Genomic DNA, 13,510 nt, shown 5'->3' with positions numbered 1-13,510 from the left:
GAATCCAATCAGCTTTTCAGCAAATACAACAGCCAAGAAAAATAATTCAACCATAAGTGTGCAAATGTTGGAAAAACACAAAGCATGACGTCAAGATGCTTTGGCACAACAGGAAATGTGTGAAAACGGGCGTAGAAAAGTACTCACATACAGACGTGAAAGTAAAATGTCTGTGGGGTGTCATAAATTCAACTCCTGAACACAAAATAAGATGAATAACTTGCAAATTGCACTCGCACATGAGAAGGTGAGAATGTATGAACGTGTGTGGAGAGAGGAGGAAAGGGAGCGAAGAAAGGGCCCAGCAGGTGGAGAGAAGTGTGACAGAGTAGTGACGCACTTAAACCAGCACCGAGCTTCCACCCTATCTCTGCACCGCTTCTTCTCTTCTACAAGTTAAATTGGGAATAATTAATAATCATCTATTCAACATACTGAAGCATCGACAGACACTCGCTCACAACCGCTCCCTCCACCTCTCTTTCATTGCTCGAGATAGTGCTCGTTCTGACTGCTGACTGACATGGATGACATCCAATCAAACCCACACAGTTTGTATGTACTCTACGAAGAAGGTGCATCATAGAATTTTTTCTTGCCAAACAAAAGCTCAGAAACCAATGGGAATCTGAAGGATGAGTCGAGTGATGTGCTGGTTTCATCCTTATATAGACATGACAAACTATTATATTTCTGAGTGAGCTTTATGCAACAGACAGCAACCTGTGTGCTTGCAGAATGAAAGGGCTCACTGATTGCTTGGAATGAAAGCTTGTAATGAACCAACATGTTACTTAAAGTGAAAATTAACTGATAAATTATTTAAACAACTATATGACAGTGTGGCAATCTTCATGGCAATCTTGTTTGATTCACTGAGTTACAAGGACACTGAAATGTCCAAAAATTAACAGGCATCTGTAGACTTTGAGACTTGAAGTATTTTATTTACTTTTCTCATATATTCTGAAATTATACTTGTTCCCAAGGTGAAAGCAAAATATCACAGTAGGTGACACTGAAGTGTGAAAAGAAGTGCCTTGCACCATCTGTGCAAAAAGGATGGAGCAGCAATTTCTGGTGACAGCAAGGGCAACTGGGTCCTTGGAGCTTTGAACAGGTGTGCATTAAATTAGATATGTGTTTTTTAAAATATATAAAATTTGTTTTTACTGTGGTAATGCAGCTCACTGTAAACTGTGACTCCAGAAATAAGGAAATGCAACACAAGGCGTTTTGAGTAAGGGCTTCATAAATACAGTTCTTTGATGCAAAAAAAGTGGTGTCAGTGCTTAAATCAAGAAATAAATCTCTAGACAACCATGAAAAATACTACTCAATATAATATAAGAAACATCACAACTGTTTCTCACCATAAATGCCTCCTTTGAAGATATTCTCAGGTGTTTATTAAAACGTAATAGCGGTGATTTATCTGTGTTCAGTGAAAGATTAAACACCCTTAAAAAGATCTGGCCAACAAATGATATTACCTCCTACAAATTGCCATTTTGCAGTTTTGTTTCAATAATACAAAAACATACTTGAAATTTACTCAGGTGGACTGACCAGAATGGCTGTTCAGTCCAGGAGCATCAGCCTGCCTCGTTAATTACCAAAAAAGTTACACTAAGCGCATCAAACAGGACTACAATAGTGGAGACGGCTCAGTTCATAGCAGCTGCGGAGCCAAGTGGGGGTGTTCGCCCAGGAACAGGTGGAGGCAGAGCGGCTTAACCCAGACTGAAGTTAGCGGTAAAACCTGAGAGCTGGCTCAGAATGGGCTAATTGCAAGCTAGCTCTAATCACTGATTCTACCAGCAAGACATGAGGTGGAGGTTCACTAATGAGCATTATTAGGGTCATGATGAGGGACTTTCACCTGAGCTACAGGTAGAGTTAAATGGCCTGTCCCTGATAGAAAACAGTAGAACCCTCTCTGTAAGCTTCTAGCTGGATCGGCATCATGATGTGAAGAATATCTGGTCCTTTACCTTAGTCAAAATCAAATCATTTAATCTTAAAGTTACTAAACACTTTAAAAGGTCTTTCAGATCATCACATTGCATCTCATGGCTGCATCTAGTCCTATAGTCCAGTTCTGCATGTAACAGAAACAGGTGTTGCTCAATAAACCAGAAAGATATCTCCTGGTTCTTGTAAAACAGAGTAGAAAGAGCAACAGTAAGCCTCCCTCTTCTCTTTTATATCTTCTGATCCTAAACATACAGCTCTGAGTTGTTTAAATGTGGAGAATTAATAAGAAATAAATCATAATCACAGGTGGATCATTAATTAGTTCACTGGTTTATTTTTCTGAATAATACATGTAATATGTAATATTATATAAACTAAACTCATTAAACAAGGACACAGTTTTACTCAATGTAATACGTACATACCACTTTATGTATACATTTATTAATATCTGTAATATTAGAACTGATAACAGGGCAAAAGAGGAGTTGTTTTGTGATATTTATCTGCCTCAGCCAAATGTTTTTTTCTGTAAACTGTTTCTCTATCAATCTATCGATCGATCGATAGATAGATAGATAGATAGATAGATAGATAGATAGATAGATAGATAGATAGATAGATAGATAGATAGATAGATAGATAGATAGATAGATAGATAGATAGATAGATAGATAGATAGATAGATAGATAGATAGATAGATAGATAGATAGATAGATAGATAGATAGATAGATAGATAGATAGATAGATAGATAGATAGATAGATAGATAGATAGATAGATAGATAGATAGATAGATAGATAGATAGATAGATAGATAGATAGATAGATAGATAGATAGATAGATAGATAGATAGATAGATAGATAGATAGATAGATAGATAGATAGATAGATAGATAGATAGATAGATAGATAGATAGATAGATAGATAGATAGATAGATAGATAGATAGATAGATAGATAGATAGATAGATAGATAGATAGATAGATAGATAGATAGATAGATAGATAGATAGATAGATAGATAGATAGATAGATAGATAGATAGATAGATAGATAGATAGATAGATAGATAGATAGATAGATAGATAGATAGATAGATAGATAGATTACTGCCATGTGAAGTTGGAGACATTTGTTGTGCACTAACATTACTTAGCCAACAGGTGGTAGTGAATCAGGTGACTTAAACCGGCTTAAACATATCGTACTTATCGTCTTACGCTTCATCCGGGACTGCAGACTGCAGACTCAGTAGAGACTCCCAGACTTCATTCTCCCCAAAAACCTCCTCTCAGCTCCTCCGGGGAGAGTCCAAGGCATTTACCAGGCCAGCTGAAAGACAAAGTCCCTCCGGCGTATCCTGGACCATCCCCTGGGCCTCCTCCCAGTGGGGCGTTTCTGGAACACCTCCAGAGAAGGACGTCCAGGAGGCTCCTCACCCTATTTCTAAGGTAGTGCCCAGCCAACCTGCAGAGGAAGCTCATTTCAGCCGCTTGTAACCAGGATCTCATTCTTTCGGTCATGACCCAAAGTTTATGGCCAATGGATGAGGGTAAGAATGTAGACCGACTGATAAATTGAGAGCTTCGCTTTTTGGCTCAGCTCCCTCTTCACCACAATGGACCAGCACAGCATTCTCATTCCTGCGGCAGCTGCACCACTCCATTTTCCCCTCACTCGTAAACAAGACCCCAAGATACTTGAACTCCTCCACTTGAGGCAGGAACTCGCCTCCAACACTGAAGAGGACAAGCCACCCTTTTCCATTCGATTCACACTTGGCTGCGAACCGCCCAAGCGCATGCTGTAAGTCTTGGCTAGTGGGGGCCAGCAGGACCACGTCATCGGCAAATAGAAGAGACGAAATCCGCTGGTCCCCAAACCAGACCCCCTCCATCCCTTCGTTGCACCTAGAAATCCTGTCCATAACAGTTATGAACAGGACCGGTGAAAAAGGGCATCCCTGCCAGAATCCAACATGCACCGGGAACAGGTCCGACTTAGTGCCGGCAATGTGGACCAAACTCCTGCTCCGCTTGTGCAGAGACCGGATGGCCCCTAATAAAGGGTCCCTGACTCTGTACTCCTGGAGCACCTTCCACAGGGCACCACGAGGGACACAGTCGAATGCCTTCTCCAAGTCCACAAAACACGTGTACCGGTTGTGTAAACTCCCATGAATACGGAAGAGTATTAGGGCCACTAAAAAAATAAAGTAAAATTCTGACTTTAATTTCAGAATTCTGACTTTTTCTCAGAATTCTGACTTTAATCTCAGAATTCTGACTTTTTTCTCAGAATTCTGACTTTAATCTCAGAATTCTGACTTTAATCACAGAATCCTGACTTTTTTCTCAGAATTCTGACTTTAATCTCAGAATTCTGATTTTTTTCTCAGAATTCTGACTTTAATCTCAGAATTCTGACTTTAATGCAGGTGAGCACCTGGAAGCATCTGGGTGCAACCAGCTTCATCGCCTGAGATGTGAGTCGTGCAGGGGAACGTCCAGCAATCTTGGGGAACATGTCAGATTTAAGTGACTTTTTACGTGGCTGAGGGGTTCCTGAAGATGCCATTTCATTATTGGAAGAGCAAAAGGTGAGTAAAACAACAGAGTTAGTTTAGTGTCCAAAACAGAACCAGCTGTTAGCATGTTTGTTAGCTTACATCGTTAGGAGGAATAAACGTGTTCCACAATGTTACATCACACGCATTGAATATAGGGTTATAGGGTTGTGTTTTATTTTATTGTTCTTTGTGTTGAATGTTTTCCAAGGAAAATAACCAGTAGTTGAATTATAGACGCTAACCACCAGCCAACATGAGAAATGTATTTGATTGAGTAACTTTTTGTACAGCAGAGGAGAGAAACTTGAATGAAATTGAAGGTGAAATACATGTTTATATATATTAATCAAGAAAATGGATGGCTTGCATAAACAGCTGCCGATCCCCGATTGTTGTTCTGATTGTGGTTGACTAAAGATCCTCTCAAACCATTCGCTAGCACCAACTAATGTTGTGCAAATAACTATATATAGGCTATGTTAGTGGTACAATGTCAGAAAAATATACAAACTGTTAAAATGTCAGAATCACAAAATAATTTTCCTGCTCTGTGTTTTATGTGCCAGGTCAAGACTTAAATTACATTTTATACTCTGAGCTACCCTCATTGTTGTCAGTGCAGTTATCGCCAAGGTGCAGAAATGGTGGGCTACAGTTCAATAAATCAAACTTAATATGCTGATTAATGTTTCTTATAAAACAGTAAAACTAAAATTGCTCGTTGGGGAGCACAGCCGCCTTGAACTTTGACCACAGGGTGATGTGATGTTGTTCGCACAACCAATGGAAACGCAAAATGATGTGATGGATGGATGGATGGATGATCCAATTGCTGTTCCAAATAATGATATATAATGTTTCATTGTGTGTTCTATGTGTAATACCCTTTATTAGACTGTATATTAATGAATCGGTGTTATTGTACCGACATGATAATCAATCCAATCCTTTCATTTTTAAATAAAGTAGAGGATGGTCCATTTACTGAAAGGCTATGCTTTAGCTCCTTCTTTCACCATTGTATGTCTCCAAAAACAGTATATAGCTTTTATGCTATTTAAGTCAGTATTTTCCTATTGGCATAAGGGTAATCTTAACACTGATTTGCAGGGAAGACTTTGAAAAAAATAATTGTGTTTTCTGTCTGTTTTTGTGCAGATTGATTGGGATGTCATAGCGCTGATGGATGACGCAACTCTGGCAAATGATATCCCTTCCTATGGAGACCGAATTGCCCTCTTCAATTTCTGCAAAAGCAAACAACCACTCTCAAAAAGAAAACAGGGTCTTCTGCCAAGAGTTCCCCTCTCAGAGTGAGAGACACAGTTCCTGAAATGTCAGATTTGGATGACCTAGTCAGACTGTACTTCAGACTTTCTTTCAGTATCAAAGAAATACTTGCAATTTTAGCACACAGTCATCAGACTATAATAAGTGTTCGAACTCTAAACAGAATTTGTAAAAGACTTGGGCTGTTCAGAAGGAAGAATCAGTCAGACCTGGAAGAAGTGATGGTCTTTGTCCAACAAGAAATCATGACCAGTGGTCAGATGCTACATCGTTGGCTACATCGTTGGCTACATCTTCGTGCAGTTCAATGTGGAATTGTGGTGTCACAAGATACTGTAAGACACATAATTAAATTGGTTGACCCACAAAGTGTGGAACTAAGACGAGCTCGACGATTGAGAAGACGTCAGTACAACTGCAAAGGACCAAATGCACTTTGGCACATAGATGGCTACGATAAACTAAAACTCTATGGCATTGCTATTAGTGGCTGCATAGACGGTTTTAGCCGCTATGTTTTATGGATGGAGGCTTATGTCACAAACAATGGCCCTAAATTGATTGCAAGTTATTTTCTGAAAACAGTTTCATGCATCAATGGATGTCCAGAGAGGATATGTGCTGACAGAGGCACAGAAAATAGATGTGTCGAACAAATGCAGATGTTTCTGCGGAAAAACCACACAGACAGTTTTGCAGGGGATAAAAGTTTCTTTTATGGAAGAAGTACAGCCAACCAACGCATAGAAGGGTGGTGGAATACCCTCCGCAAACAGAGTGCACAGTTTTGGATGAGCTTATTTCAAACCTTTCAGGATGATGGTCACTTCACTGGAGACTTTTTGGACAAAAATCTTATCCAATTCTGCTTTCTTAATCTTATTCACGTAAAAGGATGTACACATGCTCTGTAATGTCTGTTTCAAAAGTTGAACATGTAAATGTTCTGGTAGTGTTTTTAGAAATATCAAAAGGTCTTTTGTGAATAAAATGAGTTTATTTTCATTTTAATAATTTGATGGAATTTATTTTATCATTAGACGTAACTACACCTTTCTCAGCACATGTGCATGGAGCAAATTTGTTATTATTGCCAAATGTTTTAAATTAGTAGGGAGTCTGTTCCCCAGTGCTCCCTTGGGTCTGGTTTCAGAAAGCAGTTTTATCAGTAAGTTAATGCTACATATGAAATTAGGGATCATACAGTTTAAAGTGTTGCACCTCTCTGTGTGCATGTGCTGTTTGCTGAAAGTGCTATATTGTTGTTGTGCTTGGTATTAGATGTCACTTTCTTTTTGTATTAATTACTTAATAAGCCCCAACCTTGGGAAAAGTTATTGTTCCATTATCTGTTTTATACATTTACACTGTGCTGTTTTTATGCAGGATGAACTTGATGACGCTGTGCACACATGGAACTCACACAAAATCAGGCCAAGTGGTGGTGCATCATCGGGTCGACCAGTAGTGATGTACTCTTTTCCAGAGCTGCACAGGGCTGAGGATAGACTGAAACCTGTTTTCATGGATGAGATCATTGTGTGCATGGAAGAGTGTACACCAAAAGGCCAATATCCCTGCGATGAAACAGTGTTTGAACTTTGTTGTCTGCTTATGGTAGAAAATGAATGGAATGCCCCAAGAGATCCACTTGTTGCTGCTGATCTGTAAATAAGGTTAAGAGAAAAAATACTCCAAAGTGTTTAAGAAATTTCTGTAGTCAAAAAGAGAAAAAACAGTGTTTCTGTTTATCTTGATTATGTGAGTAGTTGTCATGTCTTATAGGTACCCTATATGCAGTTATTCTTGCTTTGTATCAAATGAAAGACATTTTGGGGGCAAGCAAACATGTCATTTTTTACGTCATTCTGTCAGAATATTAATGGTTATTACTGGTATAATGTAAATGCAGTGTTTTGATATGAGTTTAGTCTTTCAGCTACCATTGTACTGATCAAAGTAAAAAAATGTTTGGTTGACATCTTGTCCCAATATATAGTTGTTTTTACTTTTACACTCAGTCATTAGAAGTAGCAATGCTCATTTCTTACTTGTCAAATATAGATAGTGTGATGTGATCATCAGTTATGTAACAAATTCTTCTAAATAGCTATGCTTTCAGCTGCATAAACAAATGTATTTTTTCTTCTAACACAATTCTGTATTGTTAAATGAAATCCAATGACAATGTATGTGTGAAATGTGAATTAAATGGCAGTACGAGTACAGCAAAAAGGATATTATAAAATTTGTAAACCTGCCTTCCATTAAATATAAACCTCACTGTTTTGTTGCCAAGCATTTGTGAAGTATAAACTCACTAGCTATCCGTTGCCAACTTTTTTTCTTACTATTTCCAGATCGATATTTGTAAGCCTTGTGTGTATCAGCAAATTACCCATGCATTAACTCGGGGAGGAGGGGCAAGTCCAGCCCTCGAGAGCTACTGTCCTTCATCTTTTAGGTGGATCCCTTCTCCATCATACCTGAATAAAATGAATAGCTTGTTATCAAGCCTCTTCAGGGCTTCCCGGGGCATCCCTGCACCTATGTGACAAAACAGTGCCCAAAAGAAGTTCCAAGTTATTGTCCCATCAAGTCTGAAACCATTTGCAATTATCAAATGTGTATCTAACTTTTTCTAATGACATGTTAAAGACAAATAAATGGCATTCAGCTCTGTCATTGAGTTCTTTTGAATTCTGATTCCATTCTCTTCATTTTTTCACAATAAATGATTTACCTTAGGGTTATTCCTTATCCTGTAAAGTTAAATATTTCTCTCAATTAAATTAGCTGATCACAGTCTTTAATTTGGTCGATGAAAGCCAAGCCACATGTTAAATATTTCTTTCATTTACAGCCAACACATATTAAAAGCCGGAGGTAAGGGGATAGATTTGACGCCTGTTCAAATGGATAAGGAGCTAGATCAACATATTAAAAACCATGATAGAATTTTATTTTAAAGTAACATTTATTAGCAAAATTTTACAAGAAACATTTTCTTGCTAATCCCAACAACATGGCCATTAGAATGAGCCAACCTTTAAAAACAGAAACTAGATCTAATACAACCCTGTGTTATACATCAATGACAGTGGAAAAAATTAACACTATTGCTCTTGGGGTATCAAAAATAACAAGAGTCATCTAGGGTGTAGAGATAAAACAAGTGCTAATTGTTGAGGAAATGCAGAAACAAAAATTGGATATCTTCTGTTCACCAATCACTGCACTGCATTGTATACTTTCTATTTATAACATTAGAAACCAGTACATTTCTTCAAAACAGACTGAATCCATTATGCAGTGGATTATTGGTGGATGAGAAACACACATGCTTAGAATCAATATGACATTTAGAAAATACTGGAAAATATATAAATATATTTTCTGTAACTTTCAATTGTACTTTAACAGAAAATACTAAAAATTGAAACCTCGATCTAACTTAGCTAACAATTGCATAAGCTGTAAAGAAACATACTGTCAGACATGACTAATTCAAATATGTAAAATTGTACAGATAACATTTACAATGTAACAATGTTTGAGTTTTATTCCAGACCCAATAATAAAATATCTGGATTAATTAAGTCTGACTCCTTACAAGAGTATTTGATTTAGCTAAACTGCCACAAAACATGAGGCACTAAAGAAGCTTAAAAAAGAAGCTTCATTACATTTTCTTTAGATCTCTTGAAATAATTTTTCTTGTTGCTGCTACAGGTTTCTTTCATGCAGCAGGAGAACTCAGATCTGGTGAAGACAGCTCTGGATATAGTAATAAACAGTGTACTCATTCTATTTTTTTTACCACTTCATTGTGTCGTGTGAAACTAGGAATGATAAAAGAAACTGGAATAATTTCAGTCAAAACTGGTCTTCTGACATAAATGGACAATTACTCAGATTTTTTTTAAACAGGTGTAATTTTCATAAGTTCAAAGTACATATTCTTTATGTCTCTTTGCAGCTCTGCTCTAGTCTGCATGAACCATTCAAATGTAGTGGATTGCAGTAGCTGTCTAAACAATGTCCATTACCCAGACATTACTTTCAAGAACGGCATTAAATTCAGAACAGAAGTCTGGGAAATTGTCATAGCTGTCAGCTATTTGCAGAATACTTCCACATGTGTGACCCACTGGTCTTCTTGTGAATGCCGTCATATCTTGAAATTCCACAAAAATACTGTTTGTTACTATAAGATCAGATCCAGTGCAGAATCGCATACATTTCTGAAGTTTAATGTCATCCAGCTCTCTGATGAATCTTTTGAGATGATTTCCCACATCTTTTTGCTTTGGAGACAAATCCTCAGCAAATTTCAGCAGTTGGCAGACTTTTTTTTATGTTGGTTGCAGGTCTGAGAACAACTTGATCAGTGCCTCTGGACTGAGGGAAATATGTGGATAGATGATCTCTCTCCAGCAGTCAATGATGAACATTGGTATTTGGACAAGCTCTTTGTGTGCTATTTCATCAAGGATTGTAGGAAGAGACTCGGCAGTTATTCTTTTTCTACAGCCATAACTGTCAAGAACCTCCACAAGATCATCTTGGTCAACAGCAGAAAAATTCTTGACTGCTTCCCTCAAAACCTCACATTCTTGGCTGCTGACAAACTGTAGAAAATGTGCTTTAAGATCGCTGTAAACGTTACTGAAAAGCACTTGTTCAAGAAAAGGGATTGCAAGTTTATTTGGAAAATACTGACAGTCTTGGTAACCTTTCAAAAGTATTTGTCCAACTGCCTTTCATTTTTCAGCAGGAAAATCATGGCGAATGAAGGGCACTTTAACTGTTGTACCGAGGGTGCATCGCTCATAGAATTCATTCCAGAAGCAGGTGAGAACATCTCTTAGTATCCCTGAGCAACTGCCTGCTTCTTCTGTGTTGTCTGGAAGTATGCGCTTCACATTCAGTGTTTTTTCTCATAATATCTGAATCAGAGAAAGCAGTAATAATGTCATGTAAAGTGTTAGTATGATGTACAGTGATTGTTATTACATCATCTGGATTAGCTGGACTGAGGGATACAAGAAAACCCTCATAGATTAATGTGTCTTCTGTATCTTCCTCAGCATTAAGAATGGGACCAAAAGTAATTTCTGAATCATCTGAAGGTTCTAAACCAGGGTGGGCATCAACAGAAGAACTCCTGACTTCCCACGTTTGCAATGGATTAATTTCACTGCTACTGCTTTCCAAGACAAATATGACTTTGGATGTCTCGCTGTCATCTTCTTCAGGAACTTTTGTCTTAATTGCAATGTAGAAGCGTAACATTGTCAGCCTCGCTGCTTCATACATATTGCCAATCGTCAGGCAGGTGTCATCAGTAAGGTGGTTCTGTTTAAAGTCCCAAACCTCAAACTCAAAATCTGTCTCAGGACCCTTAGGAGACATGCCATCAGGAAAAAAAAGTTTCTTTCCTTCATGAAGAATATCTTTTAATTCAGCATCAGTGACCATTTGAATTTTTCTAGTCCCACCTCCCTGTTTCGCTCTCACCTGTTTGGTTATTTTTCCATCACTATGTATCCATCCTATCTCAATATTGCATGTTGCTTTTTGCTTCTTTGTCTGTCTTGTTCTTTCTTGCGAGGTGTTTTCCTTTGTACTTTCCTTTTTGGTTTTCATTTTCTCACGAAGCTTCTGCAGAAGACCCTGTTTTGTTTTTGAGAGTGGTTGTTTGCTTTTGCAGAAATTGAAGAGGGCAATTCGGTCTCCATAGGAATGGATATAATTTGCCAGAGTTGCGTCATCCATCAGCGCTATGACATCCCAATCAATCTGCACAAAAACAGACAGAAAACACAATTATTTTTTTCAAAGTCTTCCCTGCAAATCAGTGTTAAGATCACCCTTATGCCAATAGGAAAATACTGACTTAAATAGCATAAAAGCTATATACTGTTTTAGGGAGACATACAATGGTGAAAGAAGGCGCTAAAGCATACTGGTTAATTTTCTTGGAAAACATTCAACACAAAGAACAATAAAATAAAACACAACCAACACTTTTGGGATAATTCCAGCAATCAGCAGCTAATAACCCTATATTCAATGCGTGTGATGTAACATTGTGGAACACGTTTATTCCTCCTAACGATGTAAGCTAACAAACATGCTAACAGCTGGTTCCGTTTTGGACACTAAACTAACTCTGTTGTTTTACTCACCTTCTGCTCTTCCAATAATGAAATGGCATCCTCAGGAACCCCTCAGCCACGTAAAAAGTCACTTAAATCTGACATGTTCCCCAAGATTGCTGGACGTTCCCCTGCACGACTCACATCTCAGGCGATGAAGCTGGTTGCACCCAGATGCTTCCAGGTGCTCACCTGCATTAAAGTCAGAATTCTGAGATTAAAGTCAGAATTCTGAGATTAAAGTCAGAATTCTGAGATTAAAGTCAGAATTCTGAGATTAAAGTCAGAATTTTATTTTATTTTTTTTAGTGGCCCTAATGCTTTTCCATACATGAACCCTAGAACACCCTGTAGAGGATGTTCTAGGGTTCTTACATCATCTATCCCTAAACACCAAGACAGAGGGGAAGCTAACAATGTTGCAATATTCTGAGTTTGTTTGCCTAAACAAAAGACTGTGGAAATATCTAGCAATTTGGCAAAAAGGGTGGTTTTAAAAAGTGATAGAAATTTGTTTTTACATTGCAATAACTTTTTACTAATAACATTGTTTTTCGATACAATAAGTCTACTCTAGTACTCTAGTAGAAGTAATTCTGATAGTAGTAACTACCATGTGAAGGTGAAGGACATCTAGTTTTGACATCAGCTCAAGCCCTCAGGAAGATATTTGTGCCTGTGGCACACTTACCTTTGCACTCTTCTCTCCCTCCTTTGGTTTAAGTTCAAAAGCCTCACTTAAGATAACATAACTCAAAAAGATGACATTATACTGTACACAAATATTTAGCTTATTTCTTTATAAGTGCCAATACCATATCAGGAAAAGTGTTGATTTGTGCTGTTTGAGCCTGTTTTATGTTCAGTGGGCAGAGAAATGCAGCACTGCTGTACTGTTTTGCTTCTATTAATAATTGTATAGCTGAGAGATGGACATCTTCCTGCATACACAAGGCTAGCAGTGTCTGTTTGTCCGTGTGTGTGTGTGTGGGGGGGGGGGGTTTAGTACATGCACACTGTACTCTGATTGCTTTGGGTGTTTGACTGGACATTCGCCAAGACATAGAATAAAACTCCCACACAAACACACTTTGTTAAAACAAGTATGAATTTATTCTTTCAAGAACATGTCTTTTTCTTCTACAATAAAAATAAATAACAAATAGGTCAATCTTTAGTATATTAATGACTATTTCTCTTGACACAAAACATATAACATGCAGTGTCAAACCAACAAAGGAAACGTTTGGGAAATGGTATAACTGGCACTTTGGTCATCTGAAAGTGACTTAATGGTCACTAAAGAGCACCCGGGCTCAGTTTGACCTCCTCTAGGAGACTTATTAAGAGACAGAACAGCAGAATGGCACTGAATATTTCCCACAGTCTTTCCTAATTGTGGTAAGAATTGTCACTGGAGTGGAGAGTATTGAAACGCTCACCAGCTCTCTAAGTGCATCTGTCTGCATGTGTAAAGATCTCTAACATCATCACCCACTCTTTCACTC

The 13,510-nt window shown here is 37.9% G+C and overlaps 1 protein-coding gene across 1 annotated transcript; it reads right to left on the bottom strand.

Moving 5' to 3' along the window:
• Positions 1–10,612: 10,612 nt before the first annotated feature.
• On the bottom strand, positions 10,613–12,294 carry LOC124868945. The gene is made up of 2 exons (XM_047366604.1): positions 12,033–12,294; positions 10,613–11,643 (listed from the first exon to the last, which is right to left on the bottom strand). The coding sequence occupies exon 2, from the start codon at positions 11,617–11,619 to the stop codon at positions 10,681–10,683; it is 939 nt and encodes a 312-aa protein (XP_047222560.1). The 5' UTR covers positions 11,620–11,643; positions 12,033–12,294; the 3' UTR covers positions 10,613–10,680.
• Between the last annotated feature and the right edge of the window lie 1,216 nt (positions 12,295–13,510).

The sequence above is a fragment of the Girardinichthys multiradiatus genome, chromosome 5, assembly GCF_021462225.1.
Source record: "Girardinichthys multiradiatus isolate DD_20200921_A chromosome 5, DD_fGirMul_XY1, whole genome shotgun sequence".
Classification (NCBI taxonomy): Eukaryota; Metazoa; Chordata; class Actinopteri; order Cyprinodontiformes; family Goodeidae; genus Girardinichthys; species Girardinichthys multiradiatus.
Note: the sequence above shows the minus strand (reverse complement) of the source record. Positions and strands in the feature narration are given on the sequence as shown.